General features: G+C 35.5%; 1 protein-coding gene across 2 annotated transcripts in view; it reads left to right on the top strand.

The window, feature by feature from the left end:
* Window positions 1–346: 346 nt before the first annotated feature.
* Window positions 347–20,305, top strand: part of LOC121725629 (zinc finger protein 26-like) — a 98,805-nt gene continuing 78,846 nt past the window's right edge. The window contains exons 1-6 of one of the 2 annotated variants that reach the window (XM_042112645.1): window positions 347–647; window positions 1,468–1,665; window positions 2,413–2,588; window positions 3,715–3,998; window positions 4,351–4,582; window positions 6,782–6,923. In XM_042112645.1, the coding sequence (XP_041968579.1) occupies window positions 599–647; window positions 1,468–1,665; window positions 2,413–2,588; window positions 3,715–3,998; window positions 4,351–4,582; window positions 6,782–6,923 (1,081 nt within the window). In that variant the 5' untranslated portion in view covers window positions 347–598. Of the gene's footprint in view, window positions 648–1,467; window positions 1,666–2,406; window positions 2,589–3,714; window positions 3,999–4,350; window positions 4,583–6,781; window positions 6,924–20,305 lie in introns of both variants that reach the window. The other variant, XM_042112644.1, reaches the window with a different exon arrangement.

The raw sequence follows: 20,305 nt of genomic DNA, 5'->3' as shown, positions 1-20,305 counted from the left end.
CATATATGTTTTTAACGTGTGGCGTATGACACGTGATGTGTATCAGTTAAAAGAAAACGATTGTTTCTCCCTCAAATCAAACTTTAGAAGGTTCTACTCTGAACAAAACCATCTTAATTTTCCACGTAGATCATGCCTATATGCTTCGTTTCGTTACGTATTCGTACTTAGAAGCCCTGATATTAAATTTTGCAAGTATTATCACATCCCTAGATGGACGGCAAAGTAGGATAATGTGTGGGCTACGTCATTTAGCAGTCCTGCACGGTGGACTGCAATGTAGGACCGTGAATGGGCCACTTTATTGTTCATTCATTGTTGTCAACTTGTCACTTGTCCATGAAATTATATTTCATCTCTTGTGCTCGTGTTGTTGTGTTTTGTTTAGGTCAAAGAATATTTAGGAACCACTTTTGCTCTGTCTACGGTTGTATTATTTCAAATTAATCTGTAATTATTTTATCTTCGGCTCGTGTGCTAGTATTCCACCTTTGGATATTTCTTACGGCCACTGATTTCTAGTTCTTATCGATGGGCTCCGGCTTCGTTTTATGGACTTGGACCATTTGGACGTGCCCGGTTTCTGGTTGAAATTATTATGTCGAAGACATCGAGTCTGCACTGTTACTTTGGGTGTGAAGAAGGAGGTAAGTAAATCTGAAAACTGACTTTAGTAACCGTTGATCTTTCGAATTTATCTTATAGTATCAATTATTGAAATAAACAAAAACGTTCTATATCCATAACATTCGTCATGCATTCATATACAGTAAATGGTCCTATTTGTGTATTCATCCCTTAAAAAATACTTATTGACTATTGAGTCATGAGTGCAGTATTGTTCTAAATGATAAGAACATGACTGAATTCATAACTCAATACGTAGAGGTAACTCATGGTACACAAATGCTTAGCAGCTTCCAAATATACTTACAGTAAAGTTAGTGCTATGAACTTCAATCAAATTCAGAAATATTTGATTGAAGGCACATCCTCACATAAGTATGTAAATAATCTAAGAAAATAACTGTCTTGGCACAGCGCAGATATTCTGTAGGTATCTAGCTGTTCTGAGTGTTTACAATGGTAAAAAAATATTGGCTGTATATTAAAGGTATGGCAAAGGTCAAAATTATGTGTGTTGGGTTAAGGGCTTATTCTACCTAACAAAATTTTGGTGTAATATTGATGCAGTAACCAAATTTTGTCAAGTGAAATAGCATTTAGAAAGTTAGGATCCCAATTAGCTTACTAAATCGGAAGAAGTGTGGTTTCTGATTGGTGGAATCAAAAGCTTCTAATTAGTCTTCTTTATGGATCCTAATTAGGACGACTAAATTTAGTAAGGTAGAATAAGCCCTTTAGCTAGTGTTATTTATTAAAATAAAGCATAAAGGTAACAACATAAACTACTTCACTTAAATTTTACAAATGTTGTGTTAGAAATGAAAACATTGAAATTTTCAGCACTATTGCATGACTTCCCCAAGCCTCATGTAAAAAGATTTTCTGCTTGGAAGGCTGTGTTAAGTGAGGAGAGTAAACGAAAAGATGACATGTACATTTATAACACATACAAGTTATGTAACAAACACTTTGAAGAAAATTATTTGTCGTTAAATAAACAGCTAACTAGGAAGGCAGTTCCAACACTATTTTTAGAATGTAAGTATTTTGTGTGTACATATACCTCATTAGTGCAGTTTCCAGCAGTCCATTTTTTAATTAACATACTAGCGGATGAGCCGATTAACTTTGTATCACCTCTGTGGACTTTCAGAAATATTTCAATTCTAAAATAAGCCAAATAGGTTCAACCATTCTCAATATTTAGCAAAACTTACTTATGATATGATATGACTTCTTTGATAATGAAATAATGTTTAATAGTTTTATTATTGACTGTATAAATTCTTGACTTATGTTTTAAATAATGTTAACTAGCGATTTGACCGAGCTTTGCTCGGTATTCGATAAAACATGAATAAAATGACATTTTCTAAAAATGTCCGAAACCCCCTAACTCCCTATATACTAAATTTCATGAAAATCGTTGGAGCCGATTCCGAGATTCCAATTATATATATACAGAGATTCCTCTATGATATATACAAGAATTGCTCGTTTAAATATATAAGATTTAGATTTACTTAATTTTTTTTTTTATCTTTTTTGCATGTCTAAATACTAGGTAGAAAGACTGGGACCATGATTAGTAATTTAACAACTTTTGTACATCTTTCCGCAAATAAAATGATTATTATTATTTTTTTTAACTAAGGGAAGTAAATAGTGTGAGAATCTAAATAGCCACTCTAGCTGCGGCGGCTGCCATTAGTCATGCCGCTGCCGCTGCCAGATTTTTTTAAACATGTTAATGGCATGTAAAACTTTGATTATTATTACTTTCAGATTCCAATGGGGCCACAGTTGAAAAAAATCTTCTCAAAAACATGGGAGACAATCAAAAAGATCTGGAAGACCTCTGCAGAGTTTGTTTGAATGCTTCCTATTTTCAAATGAAGTCTCTTTTGGATACACAAAACGCGAAGATTGTTCAAGACATTGAATTTTGTACTGGAGTTATGGTGAGTGTCCAAGTAGTGTGATACGGAAACAGAATAGATAAAAATAAATGATTAATGCAAAAGTGTATCTGTGTATCTTGTCACCTCGTGCGCGAATTACACTTTTTTTCCATGACAAAAAGTATAACTGCAGCAAAATTTTCAGCTGTTTGGGCATAAAGCTAGTTAGCTCTATACGTGGGAGAGCCATGCTTCGGCACGAATGGGCCGGCTCGACCGGATAAATACCACGTTCTCACAGAAAACCGGCGTGAAACAGCGCTTGCGCTGTGTTTCGCCGAGTGAGTGAGTTTACCGGAGGCCCAATCCCCTAACCCCTACCCTATTCCCTTCCCTACACTCAACTATTCCCTTCCCTACACTCAACTATTCCCTTCCCTTCCCTACCCTCCCCTATTACCCTATTCCCTCTTAAAAGGCCGGCAACGCACTTGCAGCTCTTCTGATGCTGCGAGTGTCCATGGGCGACGGAAGTTGCTTTCCATCAGGTGACCTGTTTGCTCGTTTGCCCCCTTATTTCATAAAAAAATAAATAAAGAGGTAACAGACAGATAGACTAGACAGAGACAGAGCGTGAGTGTGCATACATATATTATACTAGTAATCCATACCTCTATATTGCTGTTTTTGGATATCAAACACAAAAATCTAGAGAATCCTAAAATAATAATTGGACGTTGTTAATGATTTGTGTACTATCCCACAAAAAATTACATATTGAGTTATGAATGCAGTTATGTTCTTTAGATCATTTAGAATAACAAAAAAATGTTTATGGGTTAGCACACAAATGCTTAACAGAGACCAATTGGGTGGTATCTTCATCATAAAATTTCTATTTAAGAGTTGGTCCCAATAATGGCAAACAAAGACCATCAAAAGCATTATAACAGGGGTTCCCAAACTTATTTTGTCTACCTGCCCACTTAAATTATGTTTTAGCGCCTCCATTGTATCAATTTAAAATGCATCCAGATGAAATAAATCACCCCCCAAGCCTATACACAACGCCTCCATTTTTTTCTGGATGCCACATAGCCCCCCTTTAGATCTTCAGCGCCCACTAGGGCGCATTATCGCCTACTTTGGGAAAGACTAGTTTATAACATTAAAATAATTGTTTCAGTTCAAATACGAAGCACACAAACCTTACCGAATATGCTCCGAGTGTCTGTATAGCTTATCAATAGCTAAGGAGTTTAAAACAACCTGTATAAAATCTGAGGGGATCATCAAAGAGGCCGCTGTTAAAGTTGAAACAAAGGAAGAATTTGATTATGTTGATGGTGATAATCTTCCCATGGATACCGATGTAGAGGATGTGAAAAGTGAAGCTTCCATAATTGACCTGGAGAATGACTGTGATAACGATGGATCAGAAGTATCAGATCCAAAAGATAGTGCTAAATGGTAAGTCTACAGTTTTATTTTTCATTTCTATGTGTGTGCCTTCAACATAGATATTAGGTTGTTCTGAGAAAATAATTTGTCAGTTGTTTGTCAAATTTTTTGTGATTTGTGGCAATGGGCAAGCACGCCAGGGAGGGTCATGAGTTTGCCCTTACAAAAGTTACTCTTCAGCACTGCTACTTTTACTATGAAGTCTAGACATAGGAGTTGTGCACACCCTAAAGGATTATGATTTTGTTTTATTACACCCCATATTATAATTGTGGGATAAAACTTGTATTAATAATAAAAAATAAAACTTGTATTAATAATGAAAAAGATGTAATTATACATATATGTTTTATTTTTTCAGTATAAAACAAAATAAAAAGCTTAAAGTAAGAAAAAATACGAGAAAATGTGATAAAACGCAGAAACTGAAGAAGAAGCCCAGAAAACTGAAAGTCATAAAAAAAGCTACACCTAAAACCCCTAAAGTTGTAAACAGGTTACATTGTGAAAAATGTGATATTAAGTTTGATTCTGTAGAGGAATCAAGAGCACATAGGGCGAAATTCCATACAGATAGTCAATGTATATGCGAGGTTAGTACTTAATTTCTTAATTTTTTTTTAAAGGCGAATTACTTAACAAATATGCAGTTCCCACCATCGCGAGAATTATTTGGGCACGTTTTGTGGTAGTTTTTATTTTCGATATTTAATTTATCGCGAGGGAACGATTACTTTTGCCCTGTTGAAAATAGTCCTATTTTCTTGTCCGGGACTTTCCCTTATCGTTATATGAATAAAGGTTTAGAGTTTAGAGGTATAGATTGTCGTTTCTCAGGTGCTCTGAAGTTTTCCAGTTCTTCTGATATAGTTAAAACTCAATTAACCGACCATATCATTAGGCAGACGAAAATCCGGATAATTGAATGTATGGATTTTTTTTTCGAAAGGGTCTAAGCTACTGGTCTGGTTAAGACCATGGTAGTTTAATCGTGGCTATAACTAGTCTGTTGCTAGTTAGTTTGGAGATAAACAATGAGGGGGGCCTGGCCCCCTCCCCTAAAGTCACACGTGTGACATTCTAATCGGGCAATATTGGGGAGAGCTACGAAAATAAGCTATTTTTATCTGACGTTAAGGGCTCTGCTGCTGCTCTTAAGGGGTCCGACCCCTTACTCACTCTGACGAGTGAGGCTGCTCGCACGCGGTAGCACAAACTAGCTGCGTACGAGTTATCGCGGTAGATGAGCTCAAGTTATTAATGTTATTGCTTAAAAGAGGGCCGTCCCTCTCCCCTTCCGAGTCCGGTAGGGGTGACATACGCGTGTATGTCCTAATGTCAAAGTAATTGGTAGAGCTCTCTACGACAATGTCGCGGTCGCGGTCATGATTTAGGTGTGTTCCTATGCTATCCGCATGCGAACTCGAACCTGGGATCGAGCTCGGCACCGGATTTCGGTCGGTCTGTCTGTTTGTCGTTCGGGTCGTGTTAAGTCCTCGGGGAAATTCTGTGATGAGGTCTACAAGGTCGGCTAAGATATGCTTAGGCCGTCTGAAGGGGTATCGGTATGATGCGTCATGTTCGTAGTCCACAGCCTTACGAATGAGCGGATTGGGATGTACTTTGCCTTTCTCAAAGAATCTCTCTGAGAGTTCTTTGGTATAGGCTTTGATAGTGATAAGCTCGCAGTCTCTATGCAAGACGATGTTTCGAATGTAACGGGGGGCACCTGTTGCCATGCGCAAAAAACGGTTTTGTACTCGTTGCAATTGATTCATCTGATTGTCACTTATGTGTGCGAAAGAGACGCACGCATAAGTGAGTATCGTTCTTATACATGTTTTGTATAAGGTGAGCTTATGTCTTAAGGACATTTTGCTACTCGCGTTGAGTAAAGGATATAATTTGTATAATACAAATTTCGCTTTACGTACGGTATTCGATATATGGTTCGTGAATGACATCGACTTGTTTAGTACTACTCCTAAGTATTTGACAGCCGTGACTTCGGGAATTAATTTTCCGTGCAGACTAATAGGTTGCATTTTCTTACGTTTTACGTTAAATAATATAGCGTGACTTTTGTCGGGGTTTAGTTCAATTCTCCATTTAGCGAACCATTTACCGAGTTCGGTGACTGCTTCTTGGAGCTTTTTGGACGCGAAAGCTATTTGGCGATGAGCAAAGAAAAGGGCCGTGTCGTCCGCGAATAGCGCTTTTTGTACTCGACGGTGGGTGGGCAAATCGGACGTGTAGAGATTGTAGAGGGTCGGGGAGAGAACCGAGCCCTGCGGTACTCCAGCCTCTAGATCTCTAAGTGAAGACAGAATGCCTTCGACTCTAAAACGAAATTTACGGTTTTTGAGGTAAAATGTATGGAGAAAAGCGGGTTCAGTGCATAACATTTGTCTAATACTAGTTTTTTTTTATTTTATTATTTATTCTTGTCCCCCTAACGGTGTCAGGGCTTGTTTTTATCTTTAAAATTTATACACTATGAAATATTCAATTATTATACAATTACATTATTAAAAGTTCTTATACATATATAAAATTCTAAAAATTGACTTCTTAAATAAATAAATAATTCCATTCCGATTAAAATTACAATTTACAAATGTCAAAATTAAAAACAATAAAAATAAAAATACGACACAATGTTTAATCTATTACTAGTTTAATACAATATGGCGTTATGTTTATTTTTTAAGAAAAATTCGAAATTTGAAAAAAACTAATTGGATTTCAAGAAAAGAAAAACGTGCGTGTTATTAAAATCCGTTTCGTTGTAGGTGTGCGGCAAGACGCTGATGAGCCGCGCGTCGATGTCCACGCACGTTCGCTTCCACCGGCCACTGGACTACAGCTGCGACAGCTGCGCGTACAGGACGAACAACAAGTACGACCTCGGCAAGCACGTCAGGATACACTCGGGTATGTACATTGTACACTACGCTGTATAGGTAATACCGGCGTAATTGGACATTTGATCCTTTTTTTTCCTTATAGCGGCTGATTCTGTGTGTGAAACATGCAAATATAAAAATGTATCCAATGATTTTTTTTATCCAGGGATATTTTTTGAAAATTTGCCATCAGATCCTGGTAGACCTATACCTTGAAGCTAATCGCGCATTTGTCAGCACCGTACGTACCATCGAGGAAATTGATTCCTAGGCAGCTGATGGACCTACGTCATTTGGTTGGCTTATGTCAATTCAATGTTATCTGCGATCGGTCGGATGAGTTTGTCTTAATTGCTGATAAATGTGCTATTTAGACCAAACGCCTCCATGGTTAGGGTTGCCAGGTCCCTAAATAGAATAGTCGGACAAAGCATTGCTTGGCCGGACAATGCACAATGGTACAAAAAAGCCGGAAATCCTACTATTGAGTACTAATTTAAGCTTTAGGTATAGCAATATGTTTGACAGCGCTTGTAAAATTTTTTGTTTTCTAAAAAAACATGTAAAAGATAAAAATGTAAGTAAGCTAAAGAATCTGAATTTAAGAAATAACAAAACACAATAATAACTAAGACAGAAAAGGAATTGATGTACAATAGGGAAGATGCAATATTTTAATTTTTGTGTATATTTAAAACATGTGATATGTTTTACGTTTATTTTAATCACAGGTTGAACAAGTCTTCCTAACTTCAAACTTTTCGATGTTATTAGTTTATGATGTGCTTAGCACTTGGTCTATCTTCAGAGTGCGGCGTATAGTATCTTGAAGTTTACGATCCAAGCCAGTAGGCCTACTACGAAACCGTTTTGAGACACAAACAATCGGATGAGAATACCGCGTACTGCTCTAACAACGTCATTTCACGTTTGTTAGAGAAGGACGCGGCATTCTCGTACGATTGTTTGAGTCTCAAAACGGTTTCGTGGTATCTTCTGACGTGCGCCTGGTTGCACTCTTCCATCAGCGATGAGTTCCTATCATCTTCATCTCGTTGTTGCAACTCATCATCTTCCGCATCCGGGTCAGAGAGATGTCACCTGCAATTACGTGGTCCACTGATACGTCTTCAACGTCACTGCAGTCTTCATTGGCTAGTTCCGGCACATATTCCTCGCGTTCGGTGTCCGAATCAAACTCTTGCAACCGTTTCTCAATATTTAGGTCTCTTTTAGACATCATTAACCTACAAAAAACAATTTATAAAAATATCATAACCATAGCATGATTTTTATTTTGGCCAGCACAGTTATCACAAAAGAGATTCAGCTCATCATACTTTGTTGAGACAAAGATTTGCAATAAAAATGAACACACATCATAATATTCTGGTGACTTATGTGCTGTATCTTCATGGTACATATAAGTATGAACTCTTTTATTAGCCATATTGTATATTCGTAAAGTGTTAACAGACAGTTGTCTCAAGTAATACACGTGCTGGACTGGTATACGGGGTAAATCAATTACTGCTATAAAATCAAAACACAATCAGTGAACTTTGTTATTATCTTTAAAGATAATCTAGTGCAACTTTCAATTTTTTTGTAGAATTCATTTAATGATATTAAGATATATCATTAAATGAATTCTGAATTCTGAAACAGACAATTAAGTGCAACATTCGATTTTTTTGTAGAATTTCTTACTTCGAGTTCTGTGTACAATAAGCTCTGCAGTATGAGTTCTTTTAGCATGTTCATTTAATGACATTATCTTTACAGACAATTAAGTGCAACATTCGATTTTTTTGTAGAATTTCTTACTTCGAGTTCTGTGTACTAAAAGCTCTGCAGTATGAGTTCTTTTGCATTTTCATTTAATAAGCTATTCTTTAATAATTTAGTTCTAAGCGATTCACACTCCGTGCAGGCATCAACAAGTGGTTGATGCCTGCACGCAACATCAGATACGGCGTAAGTAACCTCCGAATCTACACTAGTGTCACTGTCATCTGGTTGTAATATTTTCTTCCTAGAATTTTCAAATCGTGTTCTCTTGTTTGACTTCTTTTTCAATTCTTCTAATCCTTCGTTAAATTTTCGCTTCTGTTTTTTCAACTTTAGGTTATGTTCTTTTATTCTAAAGCAATCACATGAAGTTTTTTTACAAAAACAAGCCAGTTTTCTAAATTTTATAACGTTAGCATGATCCGTAGTAATAATTTGATGGATGTCCATAGGGTGTGGTACCGGGATCAGCCCTGTTAAGTCTACTTCTTGCTCTATAGTATTTATTTTTTCATCTGATATGTAAAAATACAAAATTCTAGATTTGCACTTTACCAAAATGTCATACGCAGTTCGTGCGTTGACATTGTCTTCACCGTAAGAAACTTGTTTATCAATGTTCGTTTTACCGCCCCGCCTATTCCATCTGCAGCTCCCTTTCCATGAGCGGATTAAAAAAATGTCCATGTTGATTTCTCAAAACCCAGTTTTTTAATCATTTGCGTCAATAAGTAAAAATTTCCTTTTTGCCTTGGGCTGTCAGAAAATAAATGTATTGTAGTGATATTTGGTGATATTTCTTTTTAGTATATTTAGTATAAGTTGTTTTCTAGGATCATTACGAATCGCCTATCCAATAAACTTGACGAATGCCAGCCACTGGAGCAGGCTGGGTTTCGCAGAGGCTTTAGCACCATAGACCATATTCACACCTTAAGGCAAGTTGTACAAAAGTCACATGAGTACAGGCAGCCATTGTGCCTTGCCTTTGTGGACTATGAGAAGGCTTTTGACTCTGTTGAGACCTGGGCTGTTCTGGAAGCCCTGCAACGATGTCAAGTCGATTGGCGTAACGTCGAAGTTTTGAAAGGCTATATGTATAATGCCGCGTCTATGTCCGTCCGAGTACAGGGGGCCACAACAAGGCCAATCTATTTGCATCGAGGAGTGAGACAGGGGGATAATATTTCCCCGAAACCATTCACAAATGCGTTAGAGGACGCCTTCAAGACCCTAAACTGGAAAGGACGTGGCATAAACGTTAATGGCAAGTACCTCTCACATAGGGTTGCCACCTTTTTTTTTTGCAATTAAAGTACATTGGTTATTAAAGGTAAGAAAAAAAAGTACATAGGTTCAAAATAAAGTACAATTTATTTTTCTTTATTATTATATTTAAAAACATATTTTTTATTGCTTTTTGCAATTTGTATCAAATTACTATCTTTACTAAAAAATTGCACAGCATCTTTACAATCAAAATTTAAATTAAAATAAATAAGTAATTCATTTTTTATCAAATTTAGAGACGCTTTGTTTCTTTCGTCTCGCCATTTGCTGTTCATCACAGAAAAAACTCTTTCTGTGAATGCTGACGTGGCGGGAATAGACAATAAAAATGAAATTACTTTATACAAGTTTAAAAAATTATCATCACTCTTAAATACTTGCTGCCATTTTTGTGCAGTTGATAGTTCTGCAAAACTCTTAGAAGTACTTATCTGATTATAAAGTTGGTTTAGTAAAGCAATTTCTCCATATAGATCATCCATATCTACATTAAGTTTTTGAAGATTTAAATTTTCAATTATGTTAACAATATTATTAAATTCAATTTTGCTCTTTAAATTTATATATCCAAGTTTGTGTTATTGAAATCAAACCATTTATTCAGATATTCTAAGGCTTTGTCAATAAATAATAAAAAATTCGTGTGAATTTTTCTAGTCAGTTCCGATGAAGTCTGTTTAATTTTTTTGCCTGTTTCATAGCCAAAGAAAATATCTTGTTTTCTTTGTGTTAATCCGTTTCTAAGATTATCCATAATCCCATAAATGTCTAAAATTGTTATGCTGTTGCCTTCTAGACATTTAACAGCTTTATTAAATAAATTTAATAAGTGACTACAAAAATGCAAATAAATTTCAATCACATCATTCTCAGTTTCATTGAGCATCAATAAATTTTGTAAAACCATTGGACAGTAGTCTAAACTTAAAAAGTAGCTTCTTATAGGTGACCAATTTAATAATAAAGTATCAATACATGGCAAAAGAGAGAGCCATCTTGTTCCCACATGGCGTTTGATTTCGTGAAAGTCTCCATCTACTGATGCTACAAATTTTTTTAGTTCCTCTCTTCTTACAGCAGAATGTGAAAAATGAGCATAATTTTTTAAAATAACATTTTCTATGTCATGTGATAAAAAGCTCATGGCATGAGTGAAGTTATTCAAACGAATGAATTACTTATATAAATGTTTATTCAACTAAATATTAACTCTATTTTACAATATTAGATTACTGTTAAATGTCGCACAGAGTTACAGTGAGCGGGCAAGAGGTGGCTGTCAACTGACTGGTGTGGGCCTAACTATTGCTTATAAACTATGTAGGGGTATGGGGCGCGGGCGGCGAGTCCGGCGTCTGCGACGGCTGAAGCGGGCGGTGGCGGTGATGACGCTGTGTTTACATTGGGTGTCATATTACTCTGGTCCCAGGAACAGCGGACGTCTAATGGTTTCGGCGATAATTAAGCCACGGATGTTTATAGGTGGTGTTGGGTTCATTCTATGAAGAGAGCTATGTGCCTCTTTGTTACGGTAACATAACTCCTCCCCCCTTAAGTGTGAGGCGCGTGGAAGATGGCTGCTGCGAAGACTCCGTCGACTGCAGCTGCAGTTCTTCGACTTCTTGATGCGCTGACATTGCATGCCCCCTTTTGCAGAATACGTGTGCTGCAACGGCTCCAGCTAACATCAGGTTGATATACAGTATAACTGAGGACCAAATTTTTGGTAAGGGAATGATTTCCGTTGTATAAGCTGTGCTATGCAGTCGTCTGAATCAGTGAGTGACTACCATTCCATATGTTTGCAAATAAAATTCTAGTTGTTTATGAGCTTGCAGGGTTTGTTGAGGTAAGCGAATTCGTTATTTCCCAGAATAAGGTAAGGGTGTTTTGGAATAAGGACCATATTATTTTTATTAGGAATAGAATACAAATAAAGAAGGTTATAAAGATGTTTGTCTACCAAGTGAATTTCTAATATAAAATTAATTGTTTCATTTGTACTATATGCTTTAAAAATTATCCCTTTTTCTAACAAATACATATAAAGTAATTTTGGATGATAAGGTAAATTAAACTCAATCTCCTTTTCAATTTCCACTAGTTTTTCTAGCAGATAACTGGGATCTACAATACTCTGATGCACTACACCTGAGTGGGTGAACGTTATAGCGTCTTTCAATAGTGACAACTTCCTGTAGAGCCGCTGCAAGCATGTCTCTATTTGGACATAGACATTAATCATATTTATTCTATTTTCTAATCGGTACGTTTTATTAGACAATGGATTCATAACACTAGCTATTTGATTGTTTTTTATTCATAAAGTCTTGCATAAGGCTAATAGTTAATTTAAAATTTTTATGTAGTCAGTTTTTAATTACTTATTAACTTTTCAAAACGATCTGCATCAATTTGATCGAAATTGCCTTTATGATTGAACCTAATCTATTAATTAAACCTCGCTTAATCATAGGTACATAAAAACTTTTTAAAATCTAATGCTGAAGAGCCTAAATATACGAGCTTACTTTCTATAGTGATTATATACTATTCTATTTACTTACTATAAAAGTACCGGGGCGTCTTAACATACGAAAATGTACTCTAATAGTTTTTGCATTTACGTGTTTTCCTACTATTTCTGCAATTTGTTCAGGGTGAATCCTGACAATTGTATAGGGTCCTAGGTATTTAGGTTCTAATTTATTACTACGGGCTGATTTAGCTACTTGTTTATACACTATGTCGCCTATTTTAAATACTGGGTTTTCCTTATTTTGATTAAATTTGTTAATAACAGTTTCCTTTTCTGTAGACATTCTTACATTTACTAGCTTTTGAACATTTTCCATTATTTGTTTATGCTTATTAACATATTCTTGGTAGAATTCTTGTGTGCAATGCATTTCTAGAGGATTTCTTGAACTTGTATGTCCTAATAATAATTCAAACGGCGTAAAACTCGTACTTGAGTGTATTGTATTATTATAAGCTATAATTGCATACTTCATAAGATTGGTGGGTTCATTTTTATCTGTGATTCTCTGTATTCTAATCATTTCGCCTAACGTTGAATGTAAACATTCTATTGGTGAGTTTGAATTTGGATTATATGGCGTTGTGAAATGAATTTTAATGTTGTGCATAGAGCATATTTCTGCTATAACTTCGTTATCGAATTTAGAGTCAGAATCTGTAGTTATTTTAATTGGTGTTCCGAGAACTGAGAAAAGTTGCAATAAGGCTTCTGCTATATGTACGCTAGTGGCTGCCTGCAACGGAATAGCTTGTGCATACTTTGTAAAATTATCAATAATACTTAAAAAGGTTACGCCTCCACTACTGTATAAATCCATATATAAATGTTCCATAGGTTTGAATGGGGTATTAGTTAATGCTAGTGGTAGTTTTAAAGGATGACGTTCGTATTTCGCTTTAAGACATGTATCGCATTTATTAATATATTTTTGAACTGATAAAAGCATATTGGGCCAGTGATAATTCCTATGTATTTGTTTATATGTTTCTTGTATGCCTCTATGTATGGTTTTACCTTCATGATACTTTTTGATTAATTCTAACTGTTCACTCGGATTCTCTATGCGCGTGACTCTACTTAAACATCTTATTAACTTAGGGCCTCTGTCGTTAAAGATTGTCTTATAAACTTTACTAAAAACGTCATATAATTCTTCTTGATAAAAGTAACAATGGAAAATTCTATCTGCTATTGTATGTTCTAATAAGAACTTAATAACTTGATTATGGGTATCATTAATTGGTATAAAGACATCTTTAATTATAGTTCTACCTTTTGATCTATTTTCTACCTTATATTCATTTCCAGGTGATTTTCTAATGTAAAATTGTTTTAACTGTCTATCTATTGCATCTGATATTTGGGGAATTTTATTTTTATCTAAGTCAACATTGTCAATTTCAGAATCATTTGGGATGTTAATTAAACTGCTTATATCTAACGATGTAGCGGGCGAGTCTACGCTCGTAGGCTGCGCTACGCATTTTGACGGCGCTACGGCAAATGACGTAGAGGGTTGAACGTCTACGGATGTCGTAGAGGGTTGAAAGTCTACGGGCGGCGTAGAGGGTGCTACGGGTGATGTAAAAGGTGCTACGGTTGACGTAGAGGGTACTACGTTCTCAAAAATTCTATTTATTATTTGAGTGTCATTTGAATCGTTTTCTAACGTGTTTTCTGTATCTTGATTATGTATAATTACGCGGGAAAGAGCATCTGCATTAGTGTTATATTTACCCTTTTTATATACGATTTTATAATCATATTCCTCTAATTTTAATCTCCATCTCGTAAGTTTGGAGTTCGGGTCTTTAAGAGACATAATCCAAGTCAATGGTCTGTGATCTGTGTATATGATGAACTTCCTACCATAAAGATATGGCCTAAAGTATTTGGTTGCCCAAATTATACTTAAAAGTTCCTTTTCTATTGTAGAATATTTTCTTTCTGTATCTGAAAGTGTTCGTGAAGCGAATGCTACGGGTTTATCTGAGCCTACGGTGCCTTGTGATAGGACGGCGCCTAGTGCAACATCTGAAGCGTCTGTAGTTAAGATAAATTGCTGATTAAAATCGGGGTATTGCAATATGGGTGCATTAATTAATAACTGTTTACATTTTTCAAATGACTCTAGGAATTCCTTATTATGTAAAACTTTAGCATTTTTCTTTAAACAAACTGTCAATGGTTTAGTTAATTTAGCAAAATCCTGTATAAATTTACGATAGTAACCAACAAGTCCAAGGAAAGATTTAATTTCCTTTTGTGTTTTCGGCAAGGGAAATTTCTTAATTGCTTCTATTTTCTCGTCATTGGGCTTAATTCCTTCGTCGGTCAATGTGTGTCCTAAGAATTTAACTGTCTTTTGCAAAAACTCTGACTTGTCTAACTGGATTTTTAAATTATGTTTTTTAAACCTTTTGAAAACCTCTTCGCAAGTTTTAATATGTTCCTGAAGGGAAATACTATATACGATAACATCGTCAATGTACGTCATAACATTAGGTATTCCTCTTAGAACGGAATCCATTAAGCGCTGAAAAGTACTTGGTGCATTCTTTAAACCAAATGGCATTCTTAAAAATTCGTAGTGGCCTCTTTCTGTAGAAAAAGCTGTTTTTTCTATATCATTTTCATGCATTTCCACTTGATGGTACCCTGAAACTAAGTCGATCGTTGTGAAATAATGAGCTCTGCCAAGTCTGTCTAGGATATCATTTATGTTTGGTAAGGGGTATTTATCCTCTATAGTTTTCTCGTTAAGACGGCGGTAGTCGATTACCAAACGCCATTTCACTTTTCCTGTTATATCGGGCTTTTTGCTGACTATGTGTACTGGACAAGACCAGGGAGAATTACTTTCTCTAATTATATTTTGTTTTAATAAATTTTGGACTTGATTATTTATTTCCTGCCTTTGTTGGGGAGCCTGTCTATAGTTTCTAACATATATGGGGTTTTCATCTGTTAATCTAAGCTTATGTTTGATGTCGTGTGTAAATGTTAAAGGAATTTTTTCACTGTGAAAAATATCTCGGTACTGAAAACATAACTTTTCTATTGCACGTTTTTCCTCGCTATTCATATGGCTAGTTCTAAGGCGCTGTAAATTTTCTTTTAAAATTTTATCCGTTGTACAATTTCTAAAATAATATAAATTATGTGTGTTATCAAAATATTGTGTATCCCGATCTAGCGGGGTTAACTTTAAGTTACAACATTTTTTAATTAAAATATTTTTGTTACTTTTGTTTTTAACTGAAGTGAAATATTTGCCATTATTTACTGAAACTATTGCTGGTAATATTTCTAAGGTCTGGCTACAGTATTCGTCAGTTATGTACTCACCATCTGTATAATTACACAAAAATTGAACAATGTGTTCGTATTGGGGCTGAATTTTAATTTTTTCTTTAATATTAATTAGTATTGGTATGTCAAAATGTTCAGATTTAAGCTGTAAGTTTTTAATATCAATTTTGCATTCTAATTTTTTGAAAAAATCTATTCCTAATAATCCTTTAAAGTCTTTATCAAATTCAAATATTAAAAATTTATGTGTATAATTATTGAATAATTTAGGCAATTTTAAATTAATAACTTCGTTATGATCTGTAATACCATGTGCAGTTTTTATTCTATGTTGTTCTGTTACAATATCATTTTTTAAATTTAATTTTGTTATTATATCTGGGCTTATGAGAGATTGTGAGGCACCTGTGTCTAATAAGAAGTGACCACCTAACTCGTTAATGAAAATTGATGGTAAACTATTTTTATTCAAATTATTTATAAATACTACGTTTCCCCGTCTACTTCGAGTCCTTCCTGAAAATTTTCCGTCTCATCTCCATTTTCGGAGGTATCGTCAAGAGGAAAATCTTCAGCAGATTGAAAATTTACCTTTTCTTGTTTTATTCTATTAAAATTATTTTTTGGGAAATGTTTTTTAGTGTCTTCTAATTTTATATTCTGTTTTTGATATGTAGATTGTTTATTTATGGGCTTTATGAAATTTTGTGACCTCGCGATTCTATATTTAGTGTACTTTAAGTCTTCGATTTTTACTAGGGCAATAACCTCTTCTAATTTTTCCATTTTTTGAGTTCTAACCATAATTGAAATCATCGGATTTATTTGGTCTAATAAGACGCTGATTGCTAATTTTTCGTAATATTCTGTACTTTGTGATCCGCAATTTATAAGGTTACATGTTAATTCCCTAATCTTATCGGTGAATGTTTCCATATTATCTCTGTCTTTATTTAATTTAATCAAATCTTGTGTTAATTCTACTTCTGACCTATATTCGCCAAATCTTTGTGTTAAAATCTGTTTAATGTCTTTCCATGTTTTAAAATTGTTTCTTTCAGACAATGCCTCAACGGCTTTACCTGTTAGTTTGTTCACTATTAAACACGCTAGTGACTGATCGTCCTTGTTTTCGATCATGTCTATAACATTTTCCACACACTTGATATAAAAGTGCAGCGTTTTCTTATTTCCATCGTAAGACGGTAACAAAATTGAAACGTTCTGGTAATCTATTACTACTGCAGGACTTGTCATTTTGCAATAAATTTAATTATAAAAAAAAAAAGAAAAGAGCAAGCTTCTAAGCTCTATAATATAAGGATAGGGCCAGATGGGATGTCCAGGAAAATAAACAAATTTTATGCTCACCCCAGGAACATCGTCTTCCGCTATCTTGTGAGTTGAGCCGGTTACTCTGCTGCTTCTGCTGTCGATGCTGCTACGGCCACTTGCACGATGATAGTGCGTAATCTGGTTGAGAGTCTTTCACTGAATTTACTTGGAGTTTAGAGTCTTTGTGTCGCGATCACTGGACTAATTGAGCCCGGGTCGTTACGTTAGACACTTTATCCTACCGACTGCGCCAGTGAAGTTATTCAAACGAATGAATTACTTATATAAATGATTATTCAACTAAATATTAACTCTATTTTACAATATTAGATTACTGTTAAATGTCGCACAGAGTTACAGTGAGCGGGCAAGAGGTGGCTGTCAACTGACTGGTGTGGGCCTAACTATTGCTTATAAACTATGTAGGGGTATGGGGCGCGGGCGGCGAGTCCGGCGTCTGCGACGGCTGAAGCGGGCGGTGGCGGTGATGACGCTGTGTTTACATTGGGTGTCATATTACTCTGGTCCCAGGAACAGCGGACGTCTAATGGTTTCGGCGATAATTAAGCCACGGATGTTTATAGGTGGTGTTGGGTTCATTCTATGAAGAGAGCTATGTGCCTCTTTGTTACGGTAACAAAACTCATGTCTGACGCAATTATGCACTATATGTGCGTGACAATTTCCTTTAATCAAACCTGGTACCAAATTATTCATATTGGTGAATAAAGAATGATTAACACCAAAATTTGCATTTGTATTATCTGCACTTAACCCCGATACATTATGAAAAGATAATTTGTATTGCTCTAATGACTTTTGAATTGCTTCAAACATACCATCAGCAGATTCATTACTATTTTCATAAAAATCTATTAATTTGTTTTCAATACCATTTTTGACTGTAAAATATTGTATCACTAATGGAAAGAGTTTTATATTTTTCTTGTTAGAAGCATCTGTTTGTAAACAGTAAAACAAATTATGTGTATTAACAGCATCTATTACATTTTGTAAAGAATATGGGCCCAACACTTCTGTAACTAGTGCTTCCATTTTTGTTCTAGCTAGATGAATTGCATTAGCTGTAGGTGAATTGCCATAAATAATTTTATTCAATTTTATAGTACAATCCATGCTATTGTAAGACAAATTATGTTTTACTGTGTGATATGTCAGGGCTAACTCAGATGCAACAACATTTTCTTTATCACTGCATCTAGACGATGTGGAAGCAGAAGAAGAGTCAAGGAATTTCTCAAGTAGTCCAGATGTTCTCCTAGTTTCATATTTTGATTTGTGTTGTTTTGTTTGCAGGTGTTGTTTAACCTGAAAATAATAAGATTAATCCCGTCACCTTACCCATCACCTCCAGTCACCATAAAATAATTATACTTTCAAAGTTATTGGGAAAAAGTGCACATTTATATCTTAAATAAAATCTAATCATTTTATAGCATAGTACCTATAGTTTGCATATTTAATGCAACCATACCAACACACACACACACACACTGAAAAATAAGTTTTTTTTCTTACTTGTCCTATACCTGCTGAAGCAATTGTAAATGTAATTCCACACAATTTGCATTTTCCATTATATTCGTTTTGTGGATCATTAATTAACCAATCACCATGTTCGATTTCCCACTGACTTTTATACTTCTGCATTCGTTTATTTTTCTGTTTTGTCGTATCTTTTGTTTTTAAGCATTTTTTTTTGTAACATATTCACTATCTATTTGATCCGTTTCACTATTAAAATTACGTTTTATAGGTGTATGTGGAGTATTCTTATCCATGATGTACTATTATAATATGAATCTGTAAAACTTTAAATCGTATTCTTATTGCACTAAACCGCTTCGCACAAAACGATGCACAAAAAAAACATTATGACAATGACACTGACATTGTTGACATTTGAGGTTAGGTTGCGTTCAGAAATTGTTAAAAACGGTGATTAAGTGATGTGGCGCTGTCGAGTGGCGAAATCCATTCAACACCAATCGAAAAATTTCGTTTAACGAAAAAGCACTTTCTCTTCATATGAAATAAAGTATTTTCGTGTACTTTATTGTTCTCATAAAGTATAGAGTACAATTACCTGAAATAACGTACAATACTTTATTATAAAGTACGGGTGGCAACCCTACCTCACACCTTCGTTTCGCTGACGATATCGTCATATTGGCAGAATCGTTGGAGGACTTGCAGGAAATGTTGAACGACCTAAATGAATCTTCCCGGCGGATCGGTCTCGGGATGAACTTGGACAAGACGAAAGTCATGTTCAACGAACATATTGTTCTCCCGAGACCGGTTGCAGTTAACGGTGTCTTTCTCGAAGTCGTAACGGAATATGTCTATTTGGGGCACATACTGCAGGTAGGTAGACATAACTTCGAGAGAGAAACCGATAGGAGGATACAGTTGGGTTGGGCAGCATTCAGGAAGCTAAGCCACATTCTCACGTCGCATATTCCGCAGAGCTTGAAGACGAAAGTCTTCGATCAATGCGTGCTTCCCGTTATGACCTACGGGGCGGAAACCTGGCCTTTTACAGCAGGGCTAGCTCGTAAGTTTTCCGTCGCTCAGCGTGCTATGGAAACAATTCGTCAAAGAACTAAAGTCACCGACATAGTGCAGAGAATCAGTACGCTGAAGTGGAACTGGGCTGGTCACGTAGCTCGAAGAACAGACGATCGCTGGAGTAAACTTACTCTGGAATGGAGACCAAGGCTGGGAAATCGGGGTGTAGGTCGACCTCCAACTAGGTGGGACGACGATCTCCGCTTAGTTGCAGGCCCATGTTGGATGCGAGTAGCAGGAGATCGGTCATCTTGGCGTTCATTGAGAGAGGCCTTTGCCCAGCAGTGGGATAGTATAGGCTCGTAAAAAAATTTATTAGACTAGAATTTTTTAAATAACTACTATAGTATATATCTCGACTCCACTAGTGCTTTATACATACTGAACTGAATAAGCACGAATGGAGAGAGGGACGTTTATAACAATACGGGAGAAAATAAGAGTTCAGAAATCCAAGTGTTAATAATGTGTGAACTAAAAACTAAAAAAAATGGCTTTTTTTTAGTTCATAGTTTAACAAATTTTAGTTTACTTGGTTTGTCAAATGT

Source organism: Aricia agestis, chromosome 3, assembly GCF_905147365.1.
Source record: "Aricia agestis chromosome 3, ilAriAges1.1, whole genome shotgun sequence".
Classification (NCBI taxonomy): domain Eukaryota; kingdom Metazoa; phylum Arthropoda; class Insecta; order Lepidoptera; family Lycaenidae; genus Aricia; species Aricia agestis.
Note: the sequence above shows the minus strand (reverse complement) of the source record. Positions and strands in the feature narration are given on the sequence as shown.